This window comes from Cynocephalus volans, chromosome 1 (assembly GCF_027409185.1).
Source record: "Cynocephalus volans isolate mCynVol1 chromosome 1, mCynVol1.pri, whole genome shotgun sequence".
Lineage (NCBI taxonomy): Eukaryota > Metazoa > Chordata > Mammalia > Dermoptera > Cynocephalidae > Cynocephalus > Cynocephalus volans.
The window spans coordinates 8,394,917-8,411,333 of NC_084460.1; the positions used below are offsets into that span (position 1 = coordinate 8,394,917).

At 50.4% G+C, this 16,417-nt stretch overlaps 1 protein-coding gene across 1 annotated transcript in view; it reads left to right on the forward strand.

Moving 5' to 3' along the window:
* Positions 1-16,417, forward strand: part of SYNDIG1 (synapse differentiation inducing 1) — a 100,723-nt gene that overhangs the window by 21,233 nt on the left and 63,073 nt on the right. Inside the window, exon 2 of the mRNA XM_063109187.1 lies at positions 9,096-9,233. Within this exon, the coding sequence (XP_062965257.1) occupies positions 9,096-9,233 (138 nt within the window). The remainder of the gene's footprint in view (positions 1-9,095; positions 9,234-16,417) is intronic.

Below are 16,417 nucleotides of genomic sequence, written 5' to 3' on the forward strand. Positions count from 1 at the left end.
TGCACAGAGGCAAACTTTGCATTGGAAAATAATTCTTACTAAGCACATAGCCCCCTAGTCCACAATGACTTCCTGTGGGGGGAGCTGTGGCTCCCAGGTCAGCAACAAGGGGCTGAGGGACTGAGTAGGTGGTTTCTAGAACCACCTGGACACAGACTCTCCTGCTCCCGTGTCTTGGTCGGTTGGCTCTTCTCCTTGTTGCAGAGATGTAAGATGTAGATTTGAGGCTGTTGTAGTACACAAGGCTGGTGGCTCTGGCCTGTGCCTGGACCTTGAGAGGGCGGAGGAGACATCTGATTGGTCAGGTGTAGGTGGGGGGAATCCATATCCTACCCTACCCACTCTGGAGCAAGACAAATGTGGTTCTCACTCAAGATAAAGAGGCTTCTGGTGCCCAAGCATAGAGGACAGGGTTGGGCTGGTCTCTTAAAGGAAGGGACACTGTGGTGTTCATCTAAGCCTCTCCCACAGCATCTGGAATAATCCTGGCACTTACTAGGGGCTCAGAGACTATTTGTTGGGTAGATGGTAGTATGGAAAGACAGATGTCAGGTACCTCCAAACTTGCCCTTCATTCCTGGGACAATTGACATTCTCACAAGCTCCCATTCCAAGCCCACCCCTCCTCACACTGTCATTCTGAAATTTGTCTGTTGTTGTGCCATGCGTTCCTGGCAGCTGGTGGCAGTGGGTCTCGGCTCCTAGGCCGGGAACTCTATGGGCAGCATCACTGTGGCACAAATGCATGTCCTCTGCCAGACCCACTCAGGAGCCGTTTGCTCAGGGCCCCTGGCAGTGGGCTCTTGGTTGCCTGGTCCTTTGAGAAGTTGCCTCTGACTGCACAGGATCCCCATTTTCAGGGGCAGAGGCTGGAAGCTGCCTTCGGCTGGTTTGGCTCAAGTGCATCCCTTTGAAGAGTTTGATAGGCTGTGTTCCTGGGGCAGATGTGTGGGTACCAAATGCCACTGCATAGCTTCTCTGTGAAAACATGAAAAGGACAAACGTGATGAAACACCAAATTGTAATGTTAAATGAATTATTCATGTCTCATAAAAAATGAGAATTCAATATTTTTTCATTTTTTCCAGTAATGCTTTCAGTATTTCCATTAAAGCACAATTGAAAAAAGAAAAAGATGTATGTGATGCTTAACCCCCAATGGAAAAAAAAAATTCAATTTAAAGTATAATTTTTCCTGCTAAAATGGCACACTTTTGAGGGGATTCTTGACTTTTAATTTTTGAAATCATTTCAGATTTACAGAAAACTTGCAGGAATAGTACAGAGAATTCCTACACATTTGTCTCCAGTTTCTGCAGTCTTAACAGTTTACCATAGCTGCTTTCTCTTCCCTCTATACAGTTTTTTCTGAGCTATTTGCAAGTAAGTTACAGACATGATATGCCTTTACCCCTAAGTGAACCATGTGTATTTTCTAAAAACAAGTTCAATTATAAAAGTCAGGAATATACATTGTTATGATACTATTATCTGATCTATAGACCTTACTCAAATTTTTCCAGTTCTTTCAATATTGTCTGTTCTAGCAAAAGGAAAAGAAATTCAGGTCCAGGATCCATTTCAGGATCCCACATTATGCCTTCTTGTCACGCCTCTTTAGTCTTCTTTAAACGGTCTTTCCTGAACTTGACATTTGCAGAGCATAGGTCAGTTATTTTATAGATCATCTGTCATTTTGGGTTTTGTCTGATGATTCCTTATGATTGGGGTCAGGTTACTGCATTTCTGACAGAAACGCCACAGGCGTGATGCTCTGCCTTGCGGTGCATCCTGTCTGGAGGCCCGTGGCATCTATTTGCACAATTACTGAGGATGATTTGTTTAAGGTGGTGTCTGCCAGGTGTCTCACTGGCCAAATGACAGTGTTGCTTTGTGATTAGTAAGTATCTTGTAGGGAGGTGCTGTGAGCCTATGTAAAAATCCTGGTTTTCATTGGTCAGTCACCTACTAGTCTTAGCATTCTTTGACCAATGTCTAATCCACAGTTCCTTCTATGTTTATTAGTTGGCATTCCACTATGGGGAAGAGTTCTCCCTTCTCCCACATTTATATTTTTTTACCTATTTGTTACTGTATTTCAGGTTGGACCATCAGTCCTTATATTTATTCAATGGGTTACTGTCAGTATTCATTGTGTATTTATTATGATGCTCACTTTGTTCCAGATTTGACTGCGGGAGTCCCTTCAAGCTGGCTTCTGCGTCTTTTGACGTAGCTCATCATTCTTTAAACATTTTTTATTATCATTTTCTGGTCTAACAAGCTGTTTCAGGTGAGTGTTATATGTTGCCAGCCCCAGCCCTGAAATCAGGCATTTCTCCAAAGAGCCTTGGTTCCTTTCATTGGAGAATGGTATTTAGAAAACAAGATCTGGGTGCTGGGTGTGCTCATGGCTGACTTGGGGGTCACTGTTTCTAGGTCCTCTCAGCAGACTGAGCTGCAAAATGTATGGGTGCTTATATGTGCATAAACATATCTCTATAATAACATGTGTGTATACATATATGCATACATTTTTCTACCAAGAAATGATATCAATCTATCTATATTCAATTATAATCCAATCGATTCACAAATTGGGAGCCTTCAAAAGAGAAGGGCAAGGTCGGTCATCACCGCTGAGGTTACAGAACTGCATGTGCCTTATCTACTACACATGCCCCAAATTGGGGACAGTGGGACCTTTATCTCATTCATTTTAGGACATGTAAGACACTCCTGTTTTCTTTGATTTCCCTTCTGGTTAATTTTACTTTTTACTCTATGTTCAGAAAAGTTTCATATTTTATGCTCTTATTTGGATTATTGTCTTCTAAAAATACCTCCCTCCTCAAAGAATATAAATCAACTTAGGAATATTGGACTAGATACTACCAGGAGGGGAAAGAAATGTTTACTTCTGAGTGCATTAACTCACTCATTTTCAAACATTATTATTATTAATATTTTTTTAAAGATACAAACAATTTGTTTTATAAAAGTTTGTCTCAGAACCCAACATGCAAAACAAGAGAAGACTGAGCTGTTTGGGGGGCCAGGAAAGTTTGGAGACTAAGAGTGCTGACTGCACTGAGGAAGTTCCTCCCATCAGGTGACCACCTGCATTGGCGTGTGCTCTGTGGTGTCCCCCAGAAAAGCAAATGGAGACCAGCCGGTCAGACCAGACCCACCACTGACAGCCGAGGGGGGATTTTCCCCACTTTCAGGAATACAGGAGGGGGATTCATAGATCATTGTTACTAGAGCAAAATCAAACATGTTGCAGTTAGAAATACGCATTTATTATGAAATCTGGTGTTTCTGTTAGTTGAATTGCCTGGTTAATGGAGAGTTGATTAACAAAGAGTAACTGAATTCCCAGATTTTAGGAATTAGAATAGAGAGTGAAATGCATCTGACGTTTTGCTAACACTGCACATAATTTCATCTTCCTACGATGATTCAGAGCTCAGTCTGGGGTGACGATGCCTGGGTGTTTCTGTGGGGATCTGGCTGTATCCCTTTGGGCTGTTGCTCTGGAGCACAAGCCCCAGCATCACACACTGGGAAGAGACTGGGGCTGGCTCCTAATGTGCTTTGCTCCTTGCCACGCTGACTCCTGAGTTCTGAACCCAAACATTCCTCACTGAGTGCTGAGTGCACACAGGAAGGGAGAAAAAGACATGAACCTGGGATCCTTTCTGGCATTGGCTCTACCCACATGGTGAAGAATAGTAATTGGCCTGTCCCTAGAACTTCTCCAGCCTGCTGCAGCCTGGGTACGGGCTGCTCAGCCCCCACAGTGGTGCAGCCCTGATGGCTCCCTGGCCCCTTTCTCCTGCTCCCTGCCCCATCTGTCTTCCTGCCTCCTGCACAGATCTTCCTAGGGATCCCCGATCCTCACTGCTTTTGGGAAAGCCATGGAGCTCCTCCCAGCCCCTTCCCTGTTTTCCCCCAACCCCCAGAAATGTGACAACATGCTCAGCAGACAGGCTCCTTAAAAGGAGGCGGTCAGTGTTGAAGTAGATGAGCCTCGTGGGCTCGCTATTGCTTCCAGCACACCAGTCTATGAAATAGAAGGAACTAAAAGTGTACATCCAAGATGATTAGTGAATCATTTAGGGAGATGTGTGTTCAGACACTGAAATAGAGCTTCCCAGTATTGGGCCCCAGATCTCTAAGCCATGGTTTTTACGTGATCCAATTATGGGTGAAGGAGAAGCCTCAGGGTGTTGGGACCCTGGTTGGTGTAGACAGGGTGGTTTGCCGAACTGCAGGGCTTGGGTCTTCCACAGCTAGGCAACCCACAGACAATCCTTATGTGGACACAGTGGCCCCTGGTGTCCACCCCAACGGTGCAGGTGAAGGCACATGGCCCAGCGCTGGCCCTGCCAGGACTTCGTGGCTCAAAACCCAGACATTGGCCTTGCCAGTGTGGCTCACTGTGAGATGCTTTCTTCTGTGTGGCAGAAGTGCCTGGCCATGCCACTGCACTCCCCCGATGTGGACAGAAGATGTCTCGCTCCATGCCCACTGCCAAGGCCAGAGTACCTCAGTGTACTACTTCCTGACAGATGCAGGAGGCGTGGGGAGCTGCATCCACATACAAGCCTTCTTAGTTCTGTTCATCAGCTTCTCTGGAGTCACCTACATAAGACAGCCCTGACCCTGGCCCAGTCGTCATTCTCACCACCCTCAACACAGAGTCCTCATATGTCCTAAAGAGCACAGGAAGGCTTTTCAGGGGGATTGGAGGAGCAGAGGTCAGCAGCAGGGCTGAGTGCAGTGGATTCACGGGCATTGATAAAATCCACTGGTTACTCCAGTGACTGCGCAAATTCTGGGGCTTTGCCACTTTAATTAGCATTGTTCACATTGGTGAAGGCACAGGAGAACTCCTTATTCATTCAACAAATGTGCACCGAGGGCCACTGTGTGCCATACATTGTTCTGGGTACTTAGAATTCAGCTGTGAATGAAACGTGCAGATTTCTGCCTGCCTGGCGTTTGGAGGCAGGGGTCACACAGTAAATACACCAGTACTACCTGGGGTGCAGAGGATAAGCCCTGAGCAAGCTAGCGGGTAGAGGTGTTGGGAGAAGCAGTGGCAGTCTTGCAGGTATGCAAGGAAGTCTCTAATTCGAAGTGACATTTGAGCAAAATCCCTGAATGAGGTGCAGAAACTGGTCCTGTGTGTATCCGGGGAAGAGCTGCAGGCTGAGGGGACACAAGTGCAGAGGCCCCGAGGCTAGCTGCGGCATGCCCAGCACACTGGAGGAATGGCAGAGCAAGGAGAGAAAGAGCGAGTAGGAGTCAGGTCCCGTAGGACGGTGTAGTCCAGTAGTACTTTCTGAGATGATGGAAATGTCCTCTGTACTGTGCCATGTGACGGGCACTAGACACCTGGGGCTACTGAGCATGTGGAGTGTTCTAGTGTGTCTGAGGAACCAGTTGTTAGTTGTGTTTTGAGTAACTTGAGCTTCAGCACCTCTGTGTGGCCAGTGACTGCTGAGCTCAACGTGGCTGTGGTCACCACGGCTGCCTCCCCTGGGACCATGCGGTGAGAGGCTCACCAGGATTAGTGAGCAAGGGGAAGACCAGGGGGAATTGGGGCAGCACGGGGTCTAGAGGCTGCAGGGGAGACCTTGTGTGAGGCCAGGTGACATGGCTGAGCCCAACTGCACACCCCTAACACGGGCACCTCGCTGCCTTGCCCATGGAGCTGTAGTGAATGTGGGATGTCATGGTGCAAGACATCGTTCCTGGTGTAATGTTTATTCTATTAAAATACCCCAAGGAAGAAAACCTGAGGGGGCTGAGAGTCATCTCTCTAAGTGGAGGGGATGGGACTGTCTGAGGGGCCCAGGAGCCCAGCCCTCTGCTGCCCTCCACTGCCTTTGCCTCCTCCCATCCTTAGCGCACAAGGTGGCACCTCTGCAGGAAGGTTGACTCCTCCGGAATACTCTCAGCTGCCTGCAGATGTCCCAGTGAGTGACACGGAGAGGGTTTTCAGAAACAGCTGCTGTCAGCGCGGTGCATCTTCTGGCTGTTGAGGTGGTGAGTGTTTTCTCCACTTGGTGAATTGGAATCTATGCGGCATCTCCGGATCTGGCCTCATGTCCTCTCCCCTCCACTTGGTGGCACGATGTCCATGGCCACTCACACCCACAGAGCACCCGCTGCTGTCGCAGTGAGCAAGTGAAAGAGCCGCAGTTTTGTCTGCCTGGTTATTATATGAGTTTTAAGAACCTATTTTAATAAAGAATGACTCATTATTTCAGTGCCACGTCTGTGAAGATTTGGGGGAGTGCCCTGAAACCTCATTCTTTGCTTCTTGGGAACTGTGTGATTCTAAGGCCATTTCCAAAGACTGAAGTGGATGTTTCCAGCACCCTGAAGGGTCTGGGCACTAGTTCACAGGGCTCTAGCTGACCACTGTTCTGCTGGTCTCCTGTGGCCACCAGGAAACAGGTGAATTGAGAAGCAAAGTCATCAGAATCTGAGGAGAGGGGGAGGAAGACTCTTCATCTTTGAACTAGAGCAGTTGAGCAGCGTGGGCTTTGTGTCCAGCAGACCATCTGCGTCTAGACCCAGCTCATGGCACAGAGCCCTGGGAGGAGCAGGCAGCAGAGTCAAGACACCCTGGCCACCACCTGGGCAGCTCTGTGATTTGGGGAGTGTTTTAACCTTTGTTCTTTGTAAAATGGAAATGACAATAAAAATAGTAATAACACTAATTTCCAGAGTTGCTGCAAGAATCCAATGAGCTCAGATATATATAAAAAAAAACTCTTTGTAAACTTAAAAAAACAAAACAAACAAACTTGAACAACTGAACAATGCACACAGATCTGTTGCTGAGGACTGAGGACATCTATCCCAGTATGGTGACCCATCGGTGGGAAGCTCTTCAAGGCCAGGGGCTGGGTTGGGAACTAGGAGTGGTTGTCCATCAGTCTTTCTGCCTCTCTGCACTAGGTCTTTGGACCTGGATGGGTTTGTCACCGGCTAGACTTTCCGAGCACCTTGTGCAGAGGTGCCCCTTCTGTGGTGCAGCTCAGCAGCCCAGCACCAGCCCTCACCCCCTACAGACGCTTGTTTTCAGAGGGAGGTGATGGGGCTGTCCGTGAGCGAAGGGCGCAACACGAAGACATTCAGACTCTTCCCTGCACGTGCTTCATCAAAGTGAGGAGCTGCCCTGGGCTGGGAGTCGTGCACCTCCCCCAGCGGCCTGTGGTCCTTGCACCCCCTCAATGAATTACACGTCCCCGTGGGCCATTTCATGTTCCTTCTCTGAGAGCCATAATAACGGTAATTTTCATTTTTCCTCACCATTCTGGAGACCCCCTGGGAGACAGTGTGCAGAGTAAAGAGAGCAGAATTTCACAGACACGATTCTGCGGAGGGGGTGCTACATGGCCCAGGCACGTAGAGCAGACGCCACACTAGTGCCTGTCAGGAAGGAGATGTGGCAGGCGAGCAGTCACCTCCCCCTCTGTGAAATGATGCCTCCGATCCCTGACCTGCAGTTCTCTGTGCATGGTGGGGAGAACGGGTACTGTGTGGACAGTCACCAGCTTCCATGTCAGGGCCACCTGGAGAAGTCCTTGTTTATTACTTGGGTGAACCCATCAAAACTTGCCTATTTTCTGTCAGTTGACTAGACAAAAACAAAGTCCTAGCAGGAAGCCTTTATCATCTCACTACAGCACCACAGCTGTCTGCGCGATGATTATGGGCTCTTATCTGGAGTTTTATGTTCACTTAATTAACAAAAGCAGGAAAGGACGCAGTCCTTGCTGTGGGCCTCCTCAGCGTGTGTTTGTGAGTAGGAACGTCTGGGGGGCATCGGGGTGCTGATGGCGGCTGGGGGCAGGGCACATCACACAGCTGTCCATGTACACTTCTGCTTAATGCCACAGGTGACAGCCTCTCTTCGAAGCTACCTGAGGAAAGGGCTGCCTTGCCATGCACTGCTGGTGTGTACTGAGGTCTCCAGCTCCCAGGCGTGAGGCCTCATGTTTAACAACCTCTGGTAGCTGGCCAAGGGAGCTGGGAAGCTAATGACTCTCTTCCAAAAAGAAATGCACCATTTCTTTTTTAGGAAACAATATCTGGTATAAGATACAACTCTATATTTGCATAAAATAAATACGTACAGAGAATGAGCCAGGTTTTGTGATGAATCAGCATGAGTGTACCATGTTTTGATGGGAATGGAAAATTCACAACAGGGGCCCAGCAAGTGGAAAACCATTTAGAAAACAAGCATCTTCTATGCACAGGCGCCTGGGCGGGAGAGCGTTTGCAGGACCCCAGGCATTTGGCATTCCAGAAGCACAGATGTGCTCCCATAAAGGGGAGGTTTGGGCAGTGGGTCTCAGTGCTAGGTTCATGTGGGAATCATCTGAACTGCTTAAAAATTCCTGTACCCCATCTCCTTCCCCACCTGCTATGTCAGAATCCCTAGTAGATCAGAGAACCGCTGTGTAACCGGACCACAGGGTAGCCAGAGCGGCATTTGGAGCAGCTTTCCTGCTAGGCACCATCAGCTCCTCAGGAAGGAGCCTGCACATTCTGGGTGGAAATCAAGCCACACCTACATCCTGACTCAGTTCAGAGTCTAGGGACACTTGAAGGGGATGATGTCCTCCTTCTGTCCACACCAGCCCTGCCCTGTCCTGTAAACTAGTGAGAAGTCTCAGAAGCAAAAGCAAATCCACATGGGGTAGCCCTCTGAAAGTCCCCAGTCCCATCTGCTGGCAGACACACCTTCATCCTCACCACCTGGGCACTCAGATCCCAGAGATCTCCAAAATAACTGCTTTTTGTAGGATTTTATCTACTACTGAACAACCCAAAGCCCTGTACTTGAGATTTTTCCTTTCTGTTCTTGGTAAGAGTTTCCTGAGCTGAGCATCTTTCCCTTGAGGCTGTACACCAGCAGGCAGTGAGGATAACACGAGCACTGTCACTATCAGCCACAGCAGCTGCCCTCCTGGGCGGGCCTGCTCCACCAGGTGCATTGCCCACGTCCTGGGTGTCACCATTAATCTTCCTTCTCCTCTCCCGCCCCGCCCACTTCTCTCCTGCAGAGCGACTACTCCAGTGACACAGAGAGCGAGGACAACTTCCTTATGATGCCCCCACGTGACCACCTGGGTCTCAGCGTCTTCTCCATGCTCTGCTGCTTCTGGCCTCTAGGCATCGCGGCCTTCTACTTGTCTCATGAGGTAAGGCCTCTGTCGGCTGGTCGCATGCAGGGCCCAGGCCAGGGAGGAGTTGGAGAGCCGAGGAAGCCCCTCAGCTCCTGCTTCCAGGGGGTCTGCACTTATGCAGCTGGAGGAGACCAGGGGCACCAGGGCACGGGGCAGGGCTGTGCAGCGTGCCGTGGTGGGACTGCCTTCTGAGAGCAGCCATCCACTTGTCAGAAGGCAGACGTCCTTGGGGAACTGACCTTCATTTAGGGCCTGGGTCACACTGGCAGGGCAACCCAGTGCCAGGAAGCGCCATGCCCAGCGGAGGAGCCATCAAGAATGTAATGAGAGAGCAAGAAAGGAGGGTTTTGTGTTTCTTGTTAAAGGCTCGTTCATGTAAAACTGATTCCAGGTCCACAGCCCCAGTGCGCCTGTCCGCAGTGCATGCTCTGCTGGTGGGAAGGCATGTCCTAGTGAGTGACTGTGCCCTTCCCTCCAACACGAGTCATCTGAAGGCGGTGGTCTCCAGCCCTGTTCACTACAAAGCATCCTCTGTGTTGTTCCCTCATGGAACCCAGGTTCTGAAGAGGTTTGAAAGATTTTTCTCTAGCAAATAAAGAGCCCTCTTCAGAAATCACCTATATTCATATTCTTAGTAGTCAAAGACAGACATGTGTACTTGCCAATTAAAGCATGAGACTGAAGCATCTCTGACCTCACTGCTGTCATCACAGCCGGCACAGGGCAGGTGACCCCCGACGGCCCATGGGGTGCTGGGGACAGGCAGAAGATCCCTGAGGTGCTCTGGTTCCCTCTCCAGCTTCTGGGGTTCTGGGGCTGGGGTTGCCAATGGCTGATGGCGGGTGGAGGTCCTTTGTTTGAAATAGATTTTTCTCTTGGCTTGAAAATAGATTCCCTGACTGACTCCAGCAGTGGCTTCTCACTGGTTTCTGTCCTGACTGGGTCTGTTTGTCTGGTGAGAGGACAGCCTGCCCTGCCCTGATGTGGGTTCTTTCCAGGGGGAGTGGGGGAGTGACAGGTATGGACCCTGAGGCCAGGTGCTTCTCAGCAGGGACACAGGGAGTGCTGCACTGTGCTGCTCTGGTGGTGGCTCTGGAACAGTGGCCACATCATGGGGGATCCTACACTGCCAGGGTTGGGTGACACTCGCTCCAGGCCCAGCTTTGGCCTCAAGGGTCTTTCTGAGCTTCTCTTTTGTGGATTTGACCCCCAAATGCCACAGACTCCCTCCCGGTGGCACAGACACAGGGTGGAAAGCCACATTCCTGGGTCTGTAGGGCCCAGGTGGCTGTGTGGTAGAGGTGGGCTGGCTGAAGCTGGACTCCGAGGTGAGGCAGCAGGTGCCGTAGGCACTGCATGTTGGAAGGCACACGGGGTCTGGAGAAGGACTGCAGAGCCTGCCTCTGCCTGTGAAAAGTGCACCCCAAAGCCTGGGTTAGGATGCTGCATGCAGGCAAGAGCGGTCTCGCTGTGAAAAGGGGTCAGGTCAACACAGCTGAGCTAGCTAGCTCCTCACATAGCAATGCACTGAGGACTTTTCCCAGGACCTGAACAGGGGACATCCAGTGTACCCCAAAGTCTCTCCATGCACCCCAGCCTGCATCATCTCCAATGGAGAAGGACAGGGGCACACCTGCCTTCCTGGGGCCCAGCACGGAGACAGCTTTTCCCACCCTTGGCAGGGCACACCTTCAATGTTGGAGCCGTTTGTTTATTGCCAGGTTTTAGAACAGGATTCTATTTTCATCTTGGACTCCATGGAGAAAGGTGTTACCTGTTCACAGAGGTGAGAACAGAGATGCTGTGTAAACGTGCCAGCAGGGTGCTGGATGAGCCCTGGATAAGCAGCAGGGGGTACAGTGAGAGGCGAGGCCTTTGTCATCAACATGCTGCTGACCTGTGACCTGTGCCATGCTGTGGTCTCTCCTGCTCCACAATTCCTGGGGTGAAGCTGAGGCCTCTGGAGCAGGGCAAGCTGTGGACAGCATCTCTGTCCGAAAGACTGTGATTATGAAAGTCAAGGCTGAAGTGCAGAGACTGGTGCTCAGAGCCTCTTTCTCAGAAAGTAATTATATTCTTAACACGGTAAGGGCTTCTTAGGCCTGTGTCTGATGGCTCATGACGTGTAATGTCTTAGATGGCAGAGAGGGTTGCTATTTGTTTATCGGCAAATAGTAAATGCAGTTTCTGTAGAGGCTTCCGCTCACGTTTTTTGAGGTGAAGTTCAAGCATGTTTGCAGAGTGTAGTGGTTACTTTCTCTGCTGGAGTAAGAGGGGCTCCTGGGACCCACCTCCCTCAGCCTCCCTCTTCATTGTGCTTGAGAGTGGATTTCCGTTCAGTGGACCCATGACGGAGAAGAGACACTAACAGTTTTATAAGGAAATCTCTGGAGGTAAGTCCCTTCACAGGGCTTGTATCCTAATCCCTTCCAGTAGGAGTTCCCATGCAGAATCCTGTTCCCATGCAGCACTCCCTCTGCAGTCTGCAGCTGTGGCGTTCTGGGCTTTGCTGCAGCTCCAGAGGCGACTGCCCCTGCACCCAGGCTTCAGCTGGGCCATGAGGCTGCTGTGCATTGTTTATGCCTCTAAAGCCCAACCTGTAGATGCAAAGTCTCCAGCAGGCCAGTGGGGGCAGGCAGCTGGGATTGGATGGTGTATGTGATGGAGCAGAGCAGACGCTCTCTGAGAGCCACTGCACGAAATTAAATCAGTGCTTTCCTAGGCCAGGCCAGCCAGGAGTGCTAAGCTGGTACTGGAGAGAGCAGCCCAGAGCCCCCGCAGCAGCAGGGCTTTCACAGCTCCAGTGCTCCTGCTGCTCTGGGGTTCAGGGGGTGGGGAGGGAGGTTGCAACTGCAGCAAAGAGCCCAGGTGTGAAGCCAGGGCCCCGACCCAGTGCCACACAAATAAGCCCAGGCATCTGAGTGTGGCGTGGGGTTTCTCCCTTCATCACAGATCCTATCTCAGTTACTCATTGTAAAAAACTACTCACGGAAGTCAAAAGAACATGCTAGGCTGTTCCTGGAGAACAAAACAAAATGAATCATGGTGCTTTGGTTAAATCAGACAGTGATGAAAAGAATTAATGGCATCCCTGGCTTGTGAACCCCTGGGTATTCTTTGTTCTGTCCTCTTCTAGTCAGATCCCATTCTGTGGACAACTCCTCCAGGCTCAGTTTCCTGATCCACACAATGGTATTAAAATAACTTGAACTGTGTGGAGCTGGCCAAAGGTTAGAGAAGTGAGCACAGGGACCCGCAGCAGGTTTTGGGACAGCAGCGGCTGACAGTGCTCTGCTGGAGACCAGGGGCAGAGGGACAATGGATGCCTGCAAGGAGACAGACAAGCTGTCCTCCAGCACACTTCACTAGTTCTAAAAAGGTGCTGTTAAGTAGTAGTAACAGAAGTAGTAAAAGTGTCAGTAAGGTGGGTGTTAAATACCACGTGGCCTTACTTCTGGGGCATGACCCTGCACCAGCAGCATGAAATGCATGTTATCTGGCCCCACTGCAGACCTGCTCAATCAGAGTCTCTGTGGTGAGGCCCAGGAATCTGCACTTAAGGAGTCTTCCAGCTGATTCTGATGCCTCTTCATTTTGAGCAGTGCTGTTGTACCTCATGGTCTTGTAGGAACTCGTGACCCAGGCACAGTGATCACACTCACTTTGTGGTGATGGAATTGGGACTCAGGGAGGTTGAGTGACATGCTGAGGCCAGAGTGGTCAGTGGTGGCCTGGGGCTACTGGGATGGTCTGGCTCTGGCGAGGCAGTGGGTTTGGCCCTGAGCTGTGATAAAGGATTCAACATGGGCAGGGTGGGACAGAAGAGTGTAGCATGTCGTCCCCAACTTCATTTTGCCCCAGCAGTGTTAATTGTTTGATGCAGCCAAGTGTTGTAAAGCAACTTCAGGAGAGGAGGGTGTGAGTGTGTGCAGTTTTGGTGGTGTGGATGTGTCTAGGACAGATGCTTCTGAGAGATGTTGAGGGCGGGAATGAAACCCATAATTTGCTGAGTGACTGCTGTGAGCTAGCTAATGCACACACTTTATTTAATCTTTGCAATGAATCTCAAAGGTGGAAAATTATCATCTCCATTTTCTAGATGAAAATAACAGAAGTTTCAAGGGATTAAATAATTTATGGAAATCACAGAGGTAGTAAGTATGGGTACGTGAGGCAAATATAAATATTTCTCACCATTAAAACCAAATTTTCTGCAATGTAACCTGGACTTTTGTCTGTTCACAACTAAAAATGGAACCACCGCACTTGCTTCCAGTTCCATGGCTGCCCCACATAGAAAGTGTGGCAAGAGGAAGGGAGCCCAGACATGACGTGGTGTCTGCCCTCATCACCCTTTACATAGTCACATATGACAGATGGCAACTGGAGCCTGGAGCTGGAGACCCTCCCCTGAGGAAGGCCACGGCCTGGGCTAAGAAGGGCTGGGCCTGCTGGCAGACGTCTTCTTCATTCGAGTGTGTGTTATGGCTTGATTTCATTTCATTTCATAAAATGTTTCTTTCCTTTACTAACTGCAACATTATAACAATAATTAAATGAGAAAAGGGTTTTAAGAGCCAGATTATGAATTTTATGAATAGCACCAGAAAAGGGAATTGGGCAAATCAGAGGGAAAAAGGAATCTCTTTGTGGTACTGGAAATCCAGAAGAGCAAGGGTCCAACCTAGCCAACAACAGTGTTTCTTGATGTCTGTTATTCATGGAACACTTACCCCATGCCAGGCCCTGCTCTGGGTGTCCAGGATGCAGCAGCCGACAGAACAGACCTGACTCCCCCTCACAGAGCTGACGTGCTAGTGAAGAGAGGCAGGTGGCAAATAAATACAATTACAGAATGCCCAACAGTGCTATATGCAAAGGAGAAAAATAAAGTTGGAAATGGAGATGGGGAGAGTGGAGCTGGGGAGTGACATTTTAAATAGGCTGGTCATGGAAGGACTTGCTAAGCCAGGAGGATCTCTCGAGGAAGAGCTTTCCAGGCAGAGGCAGAGCTGTTGCAAAGTCCCTGAGATAGGAACATGCCTGGCTCTATCAGGAGCAACGTGGAGGCCAGCGTGACTGAGGCAGAGTGGCCACTGGGTGACATGCAGGGGTGGTGGGGCAGACCCCACGGGAACATTCAGGCTGTGACAATGAGCCAGGCTTTTATTTTAGGCTGAGCAGATGCTGAGGTGTTTGAGCCAAGGCTGCCGTCTGTCAGGGCCTGTGGAGGGCAGGCAGGAGCAGCCACCATGTGCTGCAGGCTGCTGTGATCATCTGGAGAGAGGTGGTGGCAGTCTGGACCCAGTCACACGGGGGACTTAGTAAGAAGTGGAGAGAGGCAGTATGTCTTTTGGAAGAATGACCAGCAGGTTTGCTCGTGGCGTAAGAGGAGGAAAGATGGGAAGGGTGCGTGGGAAGATGGGCTTGCCACAGCTGAAGGCACCGTGCGAGGCAGGAGCAGGGCAGCTTGGCTCGGACCCGGTGAATGGAGGATGAGAGCAGGCTGCTGGATGTGCATGTTTGGGGTCCAGGGGAGTGGTCTGGGCTGAGGGTGTGGTGTAAGATGAGCTGAGCCTTCCCCACATTTGGTAGCCATGAAGAGGGGGTGGGAGCACAGATGAGCCCCACGGAGTGGGCTCTGGGGATAGCAGTCCAGCTACAGGGGCCATGCTGCTGGACATGGACAGGCAGGCCTGTGGGGGGCACGAGGGGTTGGGTACTTCCTTTCTTGGTCTCGGTACTGGCTGTACACCATGACAGCTCACCGAGCATCACGCTGTGACTGTGCTTTTCTGTAAGTGTGGAACACTTTGATGAAAAAGTTTGCAAAGGCCGTGGGAAGAGAGTGGTTGGATATGCCCACCGTGGTTATCTCTTTTGAAGAGTTGTGCTATAAACAGAAAGAGAAATGGGGTGGTATTTGATGAGGTGTTATCAGGAGTGAGTTTTGTTTGTTTTTAAGTGGAGAGATTACAGCATATCCGTATGTGATGAGAACAGCCTGACTGAGAGCGAAATGTCGATGTCATGGTGCAGGGGATGGAGGGAGAGAGTTCCCGGGGAGGTGGCCTTGAGCAGGGGAGCGGAGTGGGCAGAGCAGGGGGTCGCCTTCCTGCAAGCTTATCCTGAGTGGCAGGAGACTGGGTGCTGCGGGTCGTGTGCCTGGGAACCCAGAGCCCTCTTTGGGTCAGGGGAATTTGAGGAGGAAGGAGGAGCCAGGGGCTGGGCCTGGGCCAGGGAGGGCATGGGGCTCCGGGTGCACTGAGGCCAGGCTTTGCGCAGGCTTCAGATTTCCCAGCTGCATTCTTGGGTGCAGGATTTGCCAAGGCTGTGAATTTGCCTGAAGATAACCACAGAGCACAAGATACAGGGACTTGGTGGCCAAGCAAAGGAGCACTACAAGGATGGGGCTTGGAGCCTGGACGAAATATGAAGGGAAGGGAGGATATGAGCACAGCAGGAGCAGCCAACAGCCCCCTGCACCGAGCACCTTGCGCACACGTCCCCTTACTCACTTCTTGCGGCCGGGCAGGGGCAGGCCAGGAGAAGTCGAGTGGCTGGTCCCAGGATCCCTGCCCACCTGCATGCTGGTGCTCAGCGATTGCTGTACGCAGTGGCTGGTTCCACCTAATGGTACCCAGGCGTTAGAAGAAATCACAGGTCTTGCTTTAGACATTACCAGTCCTCATATGTGGAAAAACTATGTAAGTCTCAAATCCTTTCCTCTTGTTTCGGTGAAGTAACAGCCCTGGTTGTAGGTCCCAGCGGTATGTCCGTCCTTTCCCACCTGACTCCAGCAGGACTGGATCACGTTACATTATGGGAGAGAACCAGGTGATCCTGAGTAATGATATATACTGCAGGTGCTTCTTATTTCTCCTGAATTTCTTGTTCTCCAGCACAGGAGACATAGAAGTACAGCTGTCCCTCTCCCTTCTAAATAAGAGGCTCTGCCAATTCTGCAAAGGTGGAGGGAAACAATTATGAGATTTGAGTGTGAGAGCCTGTCACTCAGATAAGCCCTGGTAGAACATGAGGGCATCATGGTAGTTCCAAAGGGAATTAGAGATTCCCCTTCTCAGTCTTTACCCTGGATGTCAATCCTGATTCTTTATGGCTGGTTTGTGGGATTCTTGTCAGTGTTTTCAGCCCGTTTCCCAGGAAGCATCAAACTTTCCTGGAACAGTCACCAAGAC